At 46.3% G+C, this 18,404-nt stretch overlaps 1 protein-coding gene across 4 annotated transcripts; it reads left to right on the plus strand.

The window, feature by feature from the left end:
- Nucleotides 1-755: 755 nt before the first annotated feature.
- Nucleotides 756-17,899, plus strand: arid1aa (AT-rich interaction domain 1Aa). 4 transcript variants are annotated; one of them, XM_085291218.1, is made up of 20 exons: nucleotides 756-2,004; nucleotides 4,344-4,562; nucleotides 4,652-5,251; nucleotides 5,358-5,453; nucleotides 7,163-7,403; nucleotides 8,319-8,408; nucleotides 8,494-8,664; nucleotides 9,225-9,558; nucleotides 9,701-9,846; nucleotides 9,956-10,041; nucleotides 10,159-10,368; nucleotides 10,479-10,683; nucleotides 10,862-10,988; nucleotides 11,085-11,254; nucleotides 11,342-11,552; nucleotides 12,374-12,499; nucleotides 13,178-13,271; nucleotides 13,495-14,338; nucleotides 14,502-14,632; nucleotides 14,720-17,899. In XM_085291218.1, exons 1-20 carry the CDS (start codon nucleotides 1,090-1,092, stop codon nucleotides 16,574-16,576), a joined length of 6,873 nt encoding a protein of 2,290 aa, XP_085147344.1. In that variant the 5' UTR covers nucleotides 756-1,089; the 3' UTR covers nucleotides 16,577-17,899. The 4 variants fall into 4 exon arrangements, with proteins under 4 accessions (XP_085147344.1, XP_085147345.1, XP_085147343.1 ...); XM_085291217.1 differs by having other exon boundaries at nucleotides 757-2,004; nucleotides 10,844-10,988; XM_085291220.1 differs by lacking the exon at nucleotides 756-2,004 and adding an exon at nucleotides 2,152-2,329 and having other exon boundaries at nucleotides 10,844-10,988.
- Nucleotides 17,900-18,404: the final 505 nt, after the last annotated feature.

Here is an 18,404-nt window from a genome sequence, read left to right on the forward strand (position 1 = left end):
TGTTAGTGGGGTGAGAGAGGGAAGCTGGAGCCTGCGCGCCCATCCCCCCACACTCGGCAGAGAGTGTTTCTGCTGGAGTGAGAGACAGACAGAGAGGAGAGAGGGGGTGGTAGAAGAGAGCAGAGCAAAGCAGGCAGGGGAGGGAATAAGGGAATGTGCATTGGTAGTCTCGTTTGCTGCAAGGCTTCCTCCTTCTGCTGTGGAAAAACCTGTGCGTGCGTTGCCTTTCTCGCCTAAATACCACTCAGAAACACTGTTCGGGGGGAACACAATAACGCCAAGAGCACAAAGGCGCATTTAAACGAGCTGAATGTTACAGCTTTTTGCTTTTAAAGTCTAAAAATATAACTGGGTGTGTGGAAGGCAGGCTAAATGAATGCAGTGCAAAGTTTGCAGCATTTATGTATCCTGCTGTGCGTAATAACGACCTTTACGCGCGCAGCTGTGGCACCCACATATATGCAAATACTTGGAAAAATTATATATATATTTTTTACGCATTAATTCGTTTTCCCGGGTAATGATGAGTCCACAAAACCCTCAAACGTATTCACCAAGCCTACAGCCCGTGATCTATATACAGCCTCTTGATTGGCGGCTGGTTTAAAGTGCATTGTTTATGAGTTTGGGCGACTCTCGTCGTGTGCAGAAAATATTCCACCTATGGTGGGGAGAAGGGAAAAAAGATAGAGAGACAACGTGAGGTTTTCTGAAGACAAAAAAATCCAGTCCGCGCTGTGACAGCTCCACTCCGCGTTTTGCGGCCATCTGTGCGGCTCAGTAAAATGGCTGTATCTAGCGGAGCCTCGTGTTGGTTGGGTTCGCTCCCTGCCTCTACCCGGGCTCAGTAACACAACTCCCACAACAATTTCTGTCGCTTTTTTTACGCATTGTATGGAGCCTCCATCATTTCTCTAACCCATTTACGGAACCGGAACCGGGAGGATGGAGGCCGGATTCGGTCCGGTATGAGGGGCGGGAATGCATCGGCAAAAGGATAAATGGTTCTAAACAATTATTTATATTCAATGCTAGCTTTTGATTGTGACTGACTCGCCGAGAGAGGGAGAGAGAGGTGGGGGGTATATCATGGCCGCTCAGGTCGCCAGCGCCGCCACTCTTAACACTAGTCCGCCGTCCGAACTCAAAAAGCCGGATCGAGACGCCAAGGACGAGTCGGGTCCGGGAGAGAAGCAGCCAGACAAAAAGCAACCGGGCTTGGACGGCGGATCGCCGGGAAGGGGGGATCTGCAGGACGGGGCCGACGGTGGAAATGTAGGGGGAGGAGGAGAACCTGAGATGAAGAACGGGAATGGGAACCCGCCCAGGGCTAACAATAATACCCAGAATGACTCTGCCGGACCGGAGGGAAATAACCACCCCGGTTTGGTGCATCACCACGGCGCGGCTTTTCCTCCACCTTCGTACGGATACAGTCAGCACTACGGTCGGGCCCCTTTTCATCAACATGGCGGACAACAAAGCCCTGGCATGGCAGCTGCTGCGGGTCCGGTCGTGCAGTCGAGCAACATGATGGACCCTTATCAACATAATTCACACGACCATGGCTTTTCAAACCACCAGTTCAACAATTATAACCCATTCCCGAACAGGACTCCGTATCCCAGCCAAGCGTACGCCATGAACTCCCCTCGCAGCGCCCAGGCGCCGACAGCTGGGGGGCAACCAGCTAAGCAGCAGCCACCAGCGGGAGGACCCACGGCAATGGCTGGATCTTACAGTAATCAGAGATATAACATTGGAAACCCTCAACCTACATCCACACCGACACTCAACAAGCTCCTAACCTCCCCCAGCTCAACGCGGGGATATCCAAACTATCCGTCTAGCGACTATAGTAGCCAAGAAGGAGCTAGCAAGGGACCAGCAGACATGGGCAGTAGCGGTCAGTATGGAGGGAGCAATCCGGCTTGGCAACAAAGGAGCCATCACCCATCGCCTATGAGCCCTGGAAGTGCTGGGCAGCCGTTAGCAAGAACCCAGGTAAAAGCCATTTTAACAGGAACAAGGCACGAGCTTTAGCACGTCTCCTTCCCTTCTCCTAGCTAGTTCACAACGTAGCAGGCCAGCCATTGTCTGATACTAGTTCGCAAAGACTCTAAAATGGCTGCCTCTTGTGTGTAATTTTTTTCTTTTCACCACACCATTAAATAAGAGTTGTTTTAACGTATTTATAAAGCTGGCTAGCAACAAAGAAGCGTCGCTCGAGGCGGATATAAGTTGTTGAAACGTTGTAAAGGACGGTTCAGGGGAAGCCAAGAAGGCCCGACTTTGAAAAGGGGGCGAAAATAGTCGCTGAAGAGCAACGGTTCGTTTTTTCTCTCATAGCTTTGCTTCTCCTTTTACGTGCTGAATTTACAATGAATTTTTGCTGCGAACACATCCGTGTGATGGTGCACAGCTACAGTAACGTGTTCTTATACGTGTGAGTTTGTGGCGGTTGCTCATACCTTCGTGTTTGTGTTGTTTTCTTGTGCGATAAACTGTATTTCGGTGGCCATGACGGAAGGAATGCGTTTCGTGTCGAGCGAGTCTCGCACAGTTGGTTAAAATGGCTCATGTTGGTCTTGTTTAAATTGCGTAAATATCACAGTTTGCTCGCTGGGGAAAGGTTAAACTGTTAGTTTGGGTCATATATTGATTAAAAAAGAATTTCCCCGTGCTGAAAAGCCGCTCGGCTTCCCCGCATGCACGCCGCCTGTAAACAATCATCCCTGCTTTTTATGAGTGACTTGAATGCAGTCAGCAGATTGCAGTTTGCACTGGGATTTGAATTGTGGAGGTAAAATCCTACTGTCAAAGCCAGGAGATAGTTGGTCTTGGGTTGACATGCTAGCTGAAATCTGATTGGCTCCTCATCCGCTGCTCATGGCCATTTATAATTACATGTGATGCAAGGCAACAGTTGCTGATAAGAGCACATAGCATTAACTCATCACAGGGTCACCAGAGATTTTATTTTTTTGCTGCTTCTCTCCTCCAAGCTCCACTTCTTACTTGCAAAATAAATCCACGGTTGGAGCAGCTCGCACCTGAATGATGTGTGGATTTGTAGTTTTGCTCCCATCATTTGCTAATATTGACCAAAAATGCGAAATGTGTTGCTGTGGGCTCTGGGTGCAGCTTGTTACACCAAAAAGGGGTGTAAGTAGTTTGTTTTAGTGTTTGAATATACACCAGACACTATTAACACAGTAAAGTTCACATCATGGGTAAATGGGCTCTTATTTACTGATATACCATATTTTTTAAAATTCTCGAGCTAATGCAATAAACACATGGCTGTTTTTTGGTTGTTTTTTTTAATACACACACAGTAGAATAAAAGACAAATTTGAGCTTTCCCCACGAGGGTGTGTGTGTGTGCATGTGTGTATGCGCTCTTTGCTGCTGTGTCTGGCATGCCACACAAGTTTAACTGCAGAAAATTTCCCCCCAATCCTCCCCCGAAGCCAATCAGAAGGCAGTCCAGCATCTCTCACCCGCCAAGGGAGTTTCCTCTCTGTCTTATGCAGATTAGCCATGTGCTACTCTTATTCACTTGATTATCTTAGATGTGCAAAGGGTCACGCTTTTTATTTTTGTTTATTATTTGGACAGAGGAGTTACCATTGAGTTGAGGATGCTCTTGTCGGCAAGGTGCGCTTGTGGGGATTCACCCAAAGTAGCTCATGGGTCTACATGTATTTGTTTAAGCAGATCATCTTGGGGTGCCTAATTTTTATCATGTGACACAGTTTTGATGGAGCGTGAGTAAAGATCCAGAATGTGACCTTTATTTCCAGCTTTTTTTTAAAAACTGAATGTGCCAGACTATGTACAGCTATACACAGTTTTTACTCTCCACAGCTGTTGTGAAGTTACTTCCTTCATTTCTTGTGTCATTCATCCAGAGCCAAACTGCCTTCAATGAAGGGTGGAAGGGGGGGCTACTTGGAACAGACTCAAAACAGGAGCACAGCTGGGATATGTTTAAGATTGGGCAGACTGCCCTCCATTCGAAAGTATATATATTCTGTTGACTTCCGAAACTATGGCAAAGCGAGGTGAAAAAAAATCAGGGTAATGACCGTGGGAAATAAGGTGGGGGGAAAAACACAGCTTGCCTGTTTGCTGGAGTTTCTTTTTCTTTTCTTTTCTTTTTTCTTTTCAGGTATGGAAATGTAAGACTCTGCAGTCAAGTATTTTACAGCTGTAATAGTACAGTTATCTGTGTGAGGACACTTGCTTGAAACTTGTAGGATTTGATGACTTGATTTTCTGTGTTGTGCTGTTATCATCTGATTTTTTTATTTTTTGCTCTCTGTTCTTGCCATGTCCAGCCTCCTGGTTCCATGGACCCGATGGGAAAAATGAGGGGTCAGCCATATGGAACAAGCGGCCCATACAGTCAGCAGTCACAGCAAGGACCTTCAGCCGGTCCACAACCAGGGCCTGGTTACCCTGGACAGGGTTATGCCCCGCCAGGTCCCCAGAGATATCCAGTGGGAATGCAAGGCCGGACCTCTGGAGGCATGGGGGCCATGCCGTATGGTCCACAGGTATTATCTTTCATTCTGGATCTTCAGTTCAGATCTCTCATTACTGTTGGTGTGTTTGAGGCCTTAGTGTGTTTGTATATTCTGTTTAGATGGGATCTTATGGCCAGCAGGGAGCAGGAGGCTATGGCTCTCAGGGCCAGGCACCCTATTATGGCCAACCAAGCCAGGCTCCTCACCCAAGTCAGCAACAAACCTCATATTCACAGCCTCCACCTGGACAACCCGGCGGCCAGTCACCATACCCAGGTCAACCCCATCCTCCTCAGACTTCTACTCCACACACCCAGGGAGGGCCACCTTATCAGCAGCCCCACATGCCCCCACAGTCCCAGGGGCCACTGCCAGGCCCATCCCAAGGGCCCCCACAGTCACAGCCCCCTTATTCTCAAGCTTCAGCCCCACAGTCTGGCCAGTCTCCCTACGCCCAGCAGCAGGGTCCTCCCAGTCAGGCCCAGCAGCAGCCCAACTCCCAGTCTAACCCTGGATCGCAAGGCCAGTCCAGCTACCCAGGATCAATACAGGGGCCCCAGCAGCCACCCTCACAGCAACAGCAATCACAGTCTCATCCACAGCAGTCACCAGGACACAGCCAGCACCCACAAGGGCAGCCTGCAGGTTACCCCCAGAACCCTCAACAGCAGCAAGCACAACAGTCACCTTATCAGCGCTTTCCTCCTCCTCCTCCGCAGGTACCAATCTCAGTCTTGGCTCATATTCATCTTGGTTAATGAGTTTTCTCTATGTGGTTCTGTATCTCTGGCAGTATACTTAAGCGCACGTTCTTTTGTTTATCAGGAGGTATCCCAGGACTCATTTCAGTCCAATGCGCCTCCATCCACTCAGCCTAAATCTGGTCCAGAGGACGGTCAAGGCCGCCCCTCCAGCCTTCCGGTCAGTTATGCTTCTTATAACACCGCCGGGGCATTGCTTTTAAACAGTTTTCCATCAGATATTTTTTCCTTGCCGCTTTATTATATTTATCATGCTAGTTTTCAAAAACACGGCAGTTTATGGCACATTGCATTTAAAATTCATTTCGTATTATTGATGATAATGTAAAAATTTTCCTTTGCTCTGGCTGCTGCGCGTGCTGCTGTTCTTCAGTTGTTGAGACACAGCTCCATGGCTGATGTTTTTTGGAAAAGGGTGCTGTGCAAATGAGACGAGAAATCTGACAATCGAGCACTTGCACAGATGAAATGGCTGAACCGAGACAATTCGAAAACATGTTTTCAGTCTGCTTCCATGCGTATTCTGTTTTTGTTTGGGCTGTGAAGGCAAATGGACCAAACCCACTGTTTTTTTTTTTTGTTTTTTTTTTTGTTTGTTTTTTTAGTGCGAATTCAAAAGTTATGTAAAAAAAACACCTGTGATGGTTCTTGAACTGTTAAGACCGCTTTCTAATCGATGCATTTCCATCTACAACTGAAAACATTTCAGTACTGGACCTTTTTTTGCGTGCAGTCCTCTTCTTTGCACACGATCGATTTCCAGCCTATAGTAACAACCTCTGGATGGTATTCCCGTTATTTCTTTTGAGCTCTTTTGTGCAACCAGAGAGCATTAAAGTGCACACTGACCTGCTGCCATTCAGCAGAATTTGATTTACCTTTGCGAGCCCTGATGATGCAGGATGACGTCACCTAAACGATGCAGTGAGTGAGTTACCAGTCTGAAAGACTTGATGTTATGCAGACTTGTCCTGTGTTAAAAAACAAAAACAAAAAAACTGTGAATACGAACCTGACTGTAACTAAAATGCAGCTCTCCGGTCATCCGTCCGGATCAAACTTCCAGGTTTGTAAATGCCCTTCATCTGAACTGAATCTTGGCTGTTTGTTTGTGTATTGAAATCACATGGCAGAGCTGGCGCCGCACGCTGACTCGGCTTGCATCCTACAAACCTTGGTAACCATGACAACCCCCGGCACTAATGCGCACTCACTTTTTCTTTGAAAAAGATAAATAAGGACAAAGGCCTCCGGGTGTGTGTGTGTATTTGTATCTCTGCCACTCATGTCTTAACAGCAGAAGGATGAAATTGCAGCGTACTGATACTACAGCTAATGTACAAAGTAAACATTACAATACTGTAAACCAGAGGCTCCGTTGACTTGGCTTAAATAAGCATAGGGACACACATTGGATAACAATTAAACATGCTTGCAGGACGCAATGAAAATATTAGCGTAAAGAGAAATCACTTCAGTTCTTTATCAGCATTTAATCTAGTCTAAGCTTGCAGAGTGTCTGATATGTGCCTATATATGTGCCATACGTCACTGACTGAAAACACATTGCGCTGGAATCGATTTAAATAGCAGCACAGACCCATTACAGTCATTCGCCTCTAGATTCCTTAGTGCTCTTATTAAATTTTTGTGGGTTGTTTTGATTCTTTTTAGGACGCTGTAGGCCGGATGTGGCGGTATTTTGCCCAAAAGTTGAGAGGAATCAAGAGAAAGGAGCATCTGTGTCAAAATGCACAAACTGTCATATTTTTTTATTTTTTTATTTTTGCCCTGCTAAATTTTCCTGTCTCTCTGCAGTGCAGTTCTTTTACTCCTTGTTCTTTCTTTTCTCCCTGTATGTGTTCTCAGGACCTGTCGGGGTCCATCGATGACCTGCCTACCGGTACAGAGGGCGCCCTGAGTCCCGGCGTGAGCACGTCAGGGGTGTCGAGTAGCCAGGGCGAGCAGAGCAACCCTGCTCAGTCGCCCTTCTCTCCTCACACATCTCCACACCTGCCAGGCATCCGAGGGCCTTCACCTTCCCCGGCCGGTTCCCCTGCCAGCGCCAGCACATCCCGCACAGGACCGCTGTCACCTGCCAACATGCCAGGTGGGCCTTCACAGTGAAATTGGGCATATGATTATTAGCGGGCTTCTTACATGTCTGATCGTGACAGCGATGCCAGATTACTGACCAGTGCTGCTTAAATTATTAGAGAAGCTGTTGGTTTTTGCATATTTTTGGGAGATTACATTTACCTTTTTGGTGAATTTTGTTTGAAACCCTCTTTGCCATTTTTGGAAATGTTTTCCAAGCCTCGCTGAAGCTATATGTCCTATATTTGGACCCGACAGTAAATGGAAACATTATCGATGGCCTGCAATTGCACATTTCCTCAAAACTCAGCCTGCTGTGTTTAGTTTCCTCGGACACCTCAGGATCTTTGCTGCACACTAAAATATTATTTTTGTTTGGTTGTTCACGAAGCATAAATGTGTGTGTGTGTGTGTGTGTTTGGCATGGTCTGCATATTTAGAATTGTGCACCTTCTAAAGTTTAGCCTGTAAATATGCTCTCTGCTGTTCTGTGAGGGCTGATTTTTGTCTCAGAGTTTGACAAATTTTTTGCTGAAAGTGTAAAGTTTTTCTCACCCCCCCCCCCCCCCCCCCCGTTAAGAGGTTGAATGGATTTATAACCTCAGAACTAGATCAGAAGGCTTTTCTGGGCCCATAATGGGCAACAAGCAGTGTAGAATCTTGAAGCAGTGGGAGACATTTTTGTATTCTGTGGTTCGACCCAAATACATCAATGTTATTTTCTCTTACGATCCAGCTCTGAATCTCTGTGGTGGAAGAGGCGTTAATGCCATTTTTAAGAATGTCTAGTAGTGCAAAAGAGTTTTATAGTTTTATGCATCTTTAAGAATGGATATCACCCTTTGTCCTCAAATTGGAATAAACTTAGCAACTACTCGTTGCTCCTTCCCTGAGCTCTCACCAATTTAACTTAATTATTACTGTTTAGGGACCCAAATGCCTCCCAGACCGTCAAGTGTGCAGTCAGATGGGAGCCTACACCCTACAATGAGCCAGTCTCCTATGGCCCAGGACAGAGGTATGTTGCCATCTGAAGTCTGCTTTGAGATTAACATGTTGAGTGTTTGCCGTGGCATCTGAGCCTTTGTCTTTGTCTCTTTTAGGGTTTATGCAGAGAAACCCTCAGATGCCCCCTTATGGCTCCCCCCAGTCAGCCTCTGCACTGTCACCACGCCAGTCCTCTGGGGGACAGATGCACCCTGGGATGGGCCCATATCAGCAGAACAACTCTATGGGAGGCTACGGGCAGCAGGGAGGACAATATGGCCCTCAAGGTTTAAACTTTTGGATTGGGTTATCTTTAAGAGAGGCTTTTTTTTTTTTTTTTTTTTAAATTCTTTGAAATACTGCTAAGACAACTGTCTTCTAAAAATTGATTATATTAAGCCTAAATATTGCTTAATAAAGGCTTTCCACTCCATTTACAACCTGTCTAAAAAGTTTGCTGTTTACAATGTATCAGAAAATCCTTAGGAATATATCTCCCTGCCTCATGAATACCATGCTATCGCTGGTCCCTCCCTCTGACTGTGTTGCAGCTATTTATAGCTGTGAAGCAGAGAGTCAGCTGACGTAGCAGAGCCTCCTGTCAGTAGAGCTGAAACTGTGACAAAGGCTTGTTGCTCAGGCTGCATAGTGCACTCTCTCTCTCTGTACTAGCAGTCTGTAAGGAAAAGTCTGCCTCACGCACTCTTTAACAAAAGACTACTTTGAATTATAAAAACCAAGAAACTTCTGGGTGCTGCAGTGAGATTGTTTTTTCAGAGTTCTGTTCAGTTGCAACCATGTGATTTACTTGAGCCTTTTTTTTTCCATCTTATCATTCCCATCTTAGGTTATCCTCGGCAACCTAGCTATGGCAACATGCCTAATGCCAGCTACCCTGGGACTGGCATGGGCTCAATAAATCCCATGGCAAGCCAGGGTGGAGGTCCTCCATATGCTGGCATGCCTCCAGGAAGGATGCCTCCTAATCAAATGGGGGCACGGCCCTATGGCCCCAACATGGGTCCCAATATGGGGCCTAGCATGGGTCCAAACATGCCTCCCAACATGGGCAATATGCCGCCCCAGGTGAGCTCAGGAATGTGTCCTCCACCAGGAATGAACAGAAAGCCCCCGGATCCCTCAGCCATGCAACACCCTGCCACAAACTCCATGCACAACAGGTTGGTTACCAGTGGATCCTCAACTACCTGCATTTATTCACCAGGCACAAGTCTGCTGGTTATCACTCATGTCTAAATATGAAGTAGCTGCACAGTGCCTCATCCCACTTGCACATAAGATGACATATTTCTCTCTCTCCAGGATGTCTGGGTACCCCAACATGTCTCCAGGCATGATGGGCTCTGGCCCGCCTTACGGCCCTCCAATGAACAGTATGCCTGGAATGATGAACACTCCAGGTGGATCACCCTACCCTATGGGGCCAAACATGGCCAATAACACAAGTGGTAAGTTGTACTGGCATAACCTCATAACTTAATGTTGTTCTTTTTTTTCTGTTTGTTTTCTCTTACGTGGATGCTTCATAGCTAATTCATTCCCCACCATTGTTTCTAGGCATGGCCTCTAGTCCAGAAATGAACAATAAGATGAATAACAAGGTAGATGGGAGTGTGACGCCCAAGCCAGAATCCAAATCGAAGGTAACCCCTCTATTAAATATAATTACTATTTTTACAAGTCTTTTAAAATCTGTGCACCTCACCTCATGTCCTTTGTCATTTTGAAAATTGGTTTCTTCCTCCTCTCACACTAAACAGAAGTCCAACTCTTCCACCACAACCAGTGAAAAGATAACGCATCTGTACGACTTAGGACCAGAGCCAGAGAGGAAGATGTGGGTGGACCGTTATTTGGCCTTTATTGAAGAGAAGGCTATGGGCATGACCAACCTGCCTGCTGTAGGACGCAAACCTCTCGACCTCTTTCGGCTGTACATGTCTGTTAAAGAGATCGGAGGCATGATGCAGGTTAATATGGAAGTTTTAAACAACATGAATCCCAGAGTAAATGTTTTGCTTTGTCTTTGTTGAATCCTTTCCTAATATCCCTGTATTTTGTGTATGTGTGTGTATCTCAGGTGAATAAGAATAAGAAATGGCGTGATCTGGCCACTTCCTTGAATGTGGGTACATCCAGCAGTGCTGCTAGTTCTTTAAAGAAACAGTACATCCAGTGTCTGTATGCCTTTGAGTGCAAAATTGAGCGTGGTGAAGACCCCCCACCTGAGATCTTTACAGACAACAAAAAGAACCAAGCTGCTAAGGTCCAGCCCCCCTCTCCAGGTGAGAGCTGTGCTCATGTAACCTTTTCTGATGAGCGTACCTTTTCAATAATCAACCCCTTTGAACTTTAAAACTGACAAAAATGCCCGACTTGCTCTTTTGCAGTGTTATTAAAGCCATGTACCATATCTATCTGTTCCTCTCTTATTTCAAACTGAAGCGTCCCTCTGCTCCACAGCTGGGTCAGGCTCTCTGCAGGGTCCTCAGACTCCTCAGTCTACCAGCAGCTCCATGGCTGAGGGGGGAGACTTAAAACCCCCTACTCCGGCCTCTACTCCTCATGCCCAAATGCCGCCCGGGTCCAGGTGACTCTTGTTTAAGATTTTAACTGAAGAATCTTTGCTTTCAAGAGTCATTAACATTAGTTATACTAATCCTTCTTCCTTTTGCCTCTTTCCTAGGAGCAGCGTTAACCTGCAGGACCCCTTCTCTGACGGAAGCGATCCTGCATTTCCCCGGAAGAACATGACGCCCAACTCCAACTATCAGTCTGGCATGAACACGCCTGACATGCAAGGTCGAATGGGCCCGTACGAACCAAACAAAGACCCCTTTAGTAACATGCGGAAAGGTGGGCACACTGAATAGTGTTGTTAGTCTCAGCTAATTAACCAGTTACACATTTCTAAATGCTTTGTAACTCTAAATATATTTCCAGTTGGGGAGCAGTTTCTACCTGCTAACCAGGGTCCCAACAGCGGGATGGGTGATCAATCACAGCAGCCGCCACAACAACAACAACCACCACCACAACAACCGCAACAGCAGCAGCAGCAACCTCCATTCAACAGGGGACCGCCTGGGGCCATGGGCACAATGCCAATGGGGCCCAGACAGCAGTATCCTTATGGACCAGGCTACGACAGGAGGTAAGGCAGAATTTTAATGGTCCTTCAACACAGCTGGTAAAACCAAGTACTTTCATGATTAATCAAACCACAAATGTCCCCATTCACCTCAAAGAAATTGTCTAATGACTGAGTTGAATACATTTGATATTTAAGAAACTGGCTAGCTTCTTACACACTTAATTAAGCTCTTAGGTTATTTTAATGCTGCCGTTGATTCACATGTTCATATGGTGACAAGAATGAAATGTATCCCTAAAACAAGTGTAATACGAGTAAACACGAGACGTTGTAGTCTCCACGGGCAATCCTTTTCCCCCACGATTGTATTAGATTTTGAATTTTTTATTTTAAATTAGTGATACTGCACACTTGCATGGTGGGACCAATATTTTTTATTTATGCAGTAGCTACTTTGACAGTGACGGTAGTAGTTCATCTTCTGCCTGGAGAAACATTTTAGCGCTAATGTGGGTATACAGGTGTCATAACCTATTGTAGTAACAGCAAAACACTTTCCACCAGCAGTGTCTCACTTTCCTTCCCTGGGAATTTTCCTGGTTTGTTAGTTCTTGTATGTGGAGTACTGGCATTTTTGGATTACAGTGTTCCGTCTGAGCCTTTTTTAGTTGCTGTTGTCACTTTTGTTACCATTTTCCTATCAAACTGGATGTTTAAAGTAGGCTATTCAAGATATACTTCCTCACTGTTAGCAGTCATACACTGAGAGCCACTTATAAAATGTCTTGACCTTGTGCTTTGTAACATTTCCTATGAGTTTTTTCTTTTCTTTTTTGGATGATCTAGCATAATCTCTACGTGTATTGTTCCACTTTTCCCAGGTCGGAGCAAGGAATGGGCCCAGAAGGCAACATGGGATCTGGTGTTCCTCAGCCAAACCCGATGATGCCTGCCAACGCCGACACGGGGATGTATTCGCCAAATCGCTTCCCACCACAGCAGCCACGGTCAGTTCACAAAGCACTTCGTGGCTGGCAGCCTTTTAGATTTTCAAACTACTGTCAATTGGAAGTCATTCTTCATATATAACAAATCTACGGTTTTAGTAAAACTTGAATAACCTTCAACTCTTCAGTCTCGTTACAAAGCCAGTCCACAGCGTCATGAGACACTGTATTTTGATGTAACTTCTATATTTGTCATTTTGACAGCGGTATTGCTTCATTAATGTAAATTTTTTTTTCCATCTTTGAGTAAATATTCACTTGGCATTTACTGCTCTTTAGTTTAAGCTTTATCTTGTGTGAATATGAATGTTATACAGTTGCATTGATTTAAATGTATTTTGTCTTAATCCAACACAAATTCTCTGCTGGCTGGTATTTTTCACCAAGTAGTGAGCCATGCAGTTAACAAACACATGCTTGACATAATAATACAGTAAATGTTTTATAGAAAAATGGATCACGTTGAAGCACCAAAGAGGAGTATAAAGGATATTAAGTATAATGTAATTCACTGTGACACGATTAGAGGAATCTACAGCTAAATGCCCTTTGGGTGTGCATTCATCGACGTATGCTGACACATATCAGTGGGGCTTGTTGTAACTTGGTGAGAGATGCATAAGATTTTCATGGTCAAACTGAACAGGCACTTGTTTTTTTTAATTTTTATTTTTGCAGGCATGATTCCTATGGTAATCAGTATCCTGGACAGGGAACGCCCCCTACTGGCTCTTACCCAAATCAGCAGCCTGGAATGTACACACAGCAACCGGTAAATGATCCATCTGCACTACACCAACTCCCAGTGTTCTTAGTGTGTATAGGTCAAACAATGTGAAGGTTATAACTTTTACTTGTGTATTTTTTTTTTTTTTGTCCTTGATGGCGCTCCTGTCATTTTTTTTACATTTTTGTGAATGACTTTATTCTTTTTGCAGTTTGCTTTAAATGGTAAATGATAAATGTGTCTGTCTGCACTTTTGTATTTTCTGTAGAGTTACAAGCGTCCAGGGGAAGGCGGTTACCCACCATCAAAACGTCACGAGACTGACTACAGTGGACCCTTCCCTGGCGGACAGCAGCCACCGCAGCAACCGCAACAGCAAGGAGGCGCCTCTGCACCCTCTTCAGGACAGCAGGAGCCATACAATCAGTACAGCAGCAGCGGGCCCTACCCTGGCGCCGATCGCCGTCCACCCGGCCCCAGCAGTCAGTTCCCGTTTCCCTTTGGTCGTGAACGGATGCAGGGGACAACTGGGCCCAATTCGCAACCTAACATGCCCCCTCAGATGATGCAGTCAGGCCCTCCTGAGGGTCCTCAGGGAGGCATGTGGCAGGGACCTCGAGATATGAACTATCAGAACTACCCCAGCCGACAGGGTGGCCCTGGGGGTCCTCCCCAGGGACCTGGTTACCCCGGCATGAACCGGGCAGAGGAGATGATGCCGTCAGAACAACGCATGAATCACGATGGCCAGTGGGGGGGTCAGATGGGCCCTCGGCAGCCTCCTTACGGTCCAGCCGGGCCTGGCACACCTATGCCTCGCTCGGTACAGTCCAACTACCAGCCCCCTCAGGGGGTGCAGAACCACATTCCACAGGTGCCGAGCCCAGCATCCATGCCCCGCCCCATAGAGAGCAGGACATCGCCTAGCAAGTCTCCCTTTATGCATGGAATGAAGATGCAGAAGGCTGGTCCCCCAGTGCCTGCATCCCACATAGTGCCCCCTCCAGTGCAGTCACCTCTAATAAGGCGAGACATGCCTTTTCCGCCAGGCTCTGTAGAAGCTACCCTTCCTGTCCTGAAGCCACGTCGAAAACTCACCATGAAAGATATTGGTATGAAAAGAAATTCTAGAACTTAAAAGCAGCTTATTACCCTTTATTGTTCACAGTACTGTTTAATACTGCAGCTGTCCTCAGTTGTAAGTTATTGATCAGAGAGTAGTGGTATTCATTAATTTCTCTATTTTTTTTTTTCTTCTTGATTTTTCTCTTTTAGGAACCCCAGAGGCCTGGAGAGTTATGATGTCATTAAAGTCCGGTTTATTGGCTGAAAGCACGTGGGCCTTAGATACTATCAATATACTTCTCTATGACGACAATAGTATTTCCACCTTCGATCTCAACACGGTGAGATTCAGTATTGAGCCCTAATAATGTTTGTAGCAGTTTGCATGGTGATCATTTCTAATATTTTCCTTTATATTGTTTCTTCAGTTGCCTGGTCTATTAGAGTTGGTGGTTGAGTATTTCCGACGCTGCCTCATTGAAATCTTTGGCATCCTGCGGGAGTATGAGGTCGGCGACCCTGGCCAGAGAACACTACTTGATCCTGAGACCTTGAAACGAGACTGGAATGGCACAGAGGAAGAGGAACCACGGGTGGATGATATGGAACAAGAGGATGAAGATGACGATGAAGAGGAAGAACGAGAAACGGAGGGGTCATCTCATGTCAAAGAGGAGGAAGATCAAAAGCAGTGCTCTCAAGGTCAGGACGAGAAGAGCAAGGGTTCATCATCTGAGCAGACGGGCTCGTTGCACACCCCAACTGCCCACGAGAGACCCAAGCAGGCGAGCAAGTTTGACAAGTTTCCCCTGAAGTTGGTACGAAAGAAAGACCCATTTGCCGCAGCCCAGGCAAATAATCATGGCAAAATTCAAGAGTTTGACAGTGGCTTACTTCACTGGAGCGCAGGAGGGGGAGACTCAACAGAACACATCCAGACCCACTTTGAGCCACGAAAAGACTTCTTGGAACCACGCGAACGAATACCTGTGCCACCGGTTTTACTAAGGCGGAGAGTCCTAGAAGAAGAGATACGGGAAAATGGTTTGCCTGCCGAGGAGGAGAGAAGGAAGCCTCAAGACGAAGAAGAAATGCCAAAAGAGACCTCCTCTTCAGAAAGATCAGCAGTCTCAGAGAAGTCCAGCTCCTTGCTTGGCAGCGAGGAGGAGAGGAAGACAGATTGTGACTCCAAGACGGTTGAGAAAGGCTCGAAAAGTCACCTAGAGAATAATAGACCCATTCCCTCCTCTGGCAGTTTCTTTACCCAGCAGGCACAGCAGAACGGCACCATCCTGGAGGACGAGCCTCACAGTAAGGATGAGGGGCCGCTCGTTGCACTGACTAATTGGCAGGATTCTTTAGCCCGGCGCTGCATTTGCGTCTCAAATATTGTCCGCAGCCTCTCCTTCGTTCCAGGCAATGACCACGAGATGTCCAAGCATTCGGGACTGCTGCTTATACTGGGTCGACTAATCCTGCTCCACCACCGGCACCCGGAGCGCAAACAGGCCCCGCTCACCTACGAAAAGGACGAGGATTCGGATGAGGGCATGGGCCAAAGGGACGAATGGTGGTGGGACTGCTTGGAGCTGCTGAGGGAGAACACACTGGTCACTTTGGCAAATATTTCAGGCCAGCTGGACCTCTCCATCTACTCCGAAAGCATCTGCTTGCCTCTGTTGGACGGCCTCCTTCACTGGGCTGTGTGCCCCTCAGCAGAAGCCCAGGACCCTTTCCCCACTCTGGGACCCCACGGTTCTTTGTCACCTCAGAGACTTGTCCTGGAAACGCTCAGTAAACTAAGCATCCAAGACAACAATGTGGACCTCATCTTGGCCACTCCACCATTCAGTCGGTTGGAGAAGCTTTATGGGAACCTGGTGCGGCTAATTGGAGACAGGAAGGTTGCGGTCTGTAGGGAGATGGCCGTAGTTCTACTAGCCAACCTGGCCCAGGGTGACACTCTGGCAGCCCGAGCAATCGCTATTCAGAAGGGCAGCGTGGGCAACCTGCTGGGCTTTCTGGAGGACAGTCTGGCTGCCACACAGCTGCAACAGAGCCAGAGCTCTCTGCTACACCTACAAGGGATGCCCTTTGAACCCACAAGCCCGGACATGATGCGGCGAGCAGCCCGGGCCCTGCACGCCTTAGCTAAGGTGGAGGAGAACCACTCAGAGTTCACACTACACGAGTCCCGACTCCTCGACCTTTCAGTGTCTCCCCTCATGAACTCGCTGGTTTCTCATGTTATCTGTGATGTACTCTTTCTGATCGGCCAGTCATGACAGCTGGAGGGAGCCGTGGCTCCACTTCTTGGGGGTTTTGTCCCCAGTCCCCCTCCTTCCTGGTAACCTTGGCTTATGTGTGTGTAACAGGGCAAAGAAAGTTCAAGTGACTGTCTGTATTTTAATTTATGAAAATCCTTCAGATTCCATTTTCCGTGCCTCCCCATCCTGGGCCAGCCTCACTCGAGGAGACGGAGGGGCAGGGCGGGGGTTAATCACGGAGCGGTGGTGGATCTACAAATCGGAGAGATGCCGACAAAGTGACACTACTTGCAAAGCAAATGCCCACTGGATGACACAGAGCAAAGCACCACGGTTGGGAGACTGTGCTGCACTCGGGTGGGGCGGGCAGGGGGGGAAAGTACTTTTTAATAAATAATAAATAGCTGAAAAAACAAAAACTGTAACCAAAGTTGCTGTCTCGTTTACAGTGAGTTTGGGAGACACAGTGTGCCCTAGCTCTCCCCTCGAGGGCACAATGAGTCTGTGACTGGTTGATGTTCAGAGGTGAAGCAGACTGATTAAGTGGCCTACTGGTTATAGTTGCTGTAGTTGGATTCTCACCAGTCAGCCCGACAGTAGACAAAGTGCTGTCAATAGACACCTTCACCGGGGAGGCCTGTGCAGTGTGCAGTAGATTGTAGGACATTTTCTGTACCGTACTGCTCTTGAGTGTAAGCATTCTGTAACACACGTTTCCACACAGAAGCTGGCGATGCAGCTCCTCAAGAGTTTCGAGGTCAATTTAGTTTGGTGTTAAAACAGAAAATGGCTTTCTTCCCCAAAGTATCAAGAACCTACAACACCCTTACCTCCTCTTATCCCTTGATTGTATGAATACCCTTATGAAAAGAAATCACCTCTTAGGACTGGTTTTCAACTTCAGATACAGCTTTGCTGTGGTGTATATATAATGTTGTACATTATACTTCCTTTCTGTGTCTGTCTCTCTCGCTCTCTCTCTGTGTCACTATTCTCACACTTGTTTATTGGCGCGGGACGGAGGCTGACGTGAGTTTGGGCCGTGACCTTCGGTCCTCTCCGATAAGACCCACATCTCTGGTCTCTTCACAGCTCCGTAGTATGGCAGACATGGCTCAGACCTGTTATCTCCTGGTACAATGAAAATAAACTAGATGAAGAACACGTTTGACAAATTTTCTCCAGTCATGGATTCTGCATATTTGTATTTCAGACTATGTAGCTAAGACATCGTGTAAATTCCTCCCTTTCCCTTTTTTGGCTCAATGAATATCATTTATTCAGTATGAAATCTTTATACTATATGTTCCACGTGGTAAGAATAAATGTACATTAAATCTTCGTAAGCTGTTTGATGGTTTTGTTCTTTTGCAATAACGACCTTCTTTTGGGGGGGGGGGGAATGAATGAATTCACACAGCACTGTTTAGAGATGTTCTTTAAACCACATGTTCAAGATTACCTGCTCAATAAATGCTTCACTTATATTTAAAGACTCCTAAAACTCCTTAAAAAGGTGTTACACTATGAATGTCAAACTCACTTTACATACACACAGCTCACTTTTATCTGAAGTGGGGAAGATGAGTTAAACATTTTGTCAGAAAGATTTTTACTAAACATTTAGTCTCTGGGATATCTTAATATGAGATTAAGACGTCACATCTCAGTTTTTCTACATGATGAATTTATACAATTACAAAAAGTTCTGGTAGCTCACTGTCCTGTATTCAGTTTTTGTTTAATCACAGAAAACTTTTTTTGTTTTTAAACTGAAATTTCTATAGTAGAGAGTGAAAAACAAGAACTTTTTGTTATCTAGTAACTATTTTCGTATAATACAAAT

This window comes from Mchenga conophoros, linkage group LG11, assembly GCF_057382185.1.
Source record: "Mchenga conophoros isolate Kocher_MC1m ecotype Shallow Benthic linkage group LG11, M_conophoros_male_GT1.1, whole genome shotgun sequence".
Classification (NCBI taxonomy): domain Eukaryota; kingdom Metazoa; phylum Chordata; class Actinopteri; order Cichliformes; family Cichlidae; genus Mchenga; species Mchenga conophoros.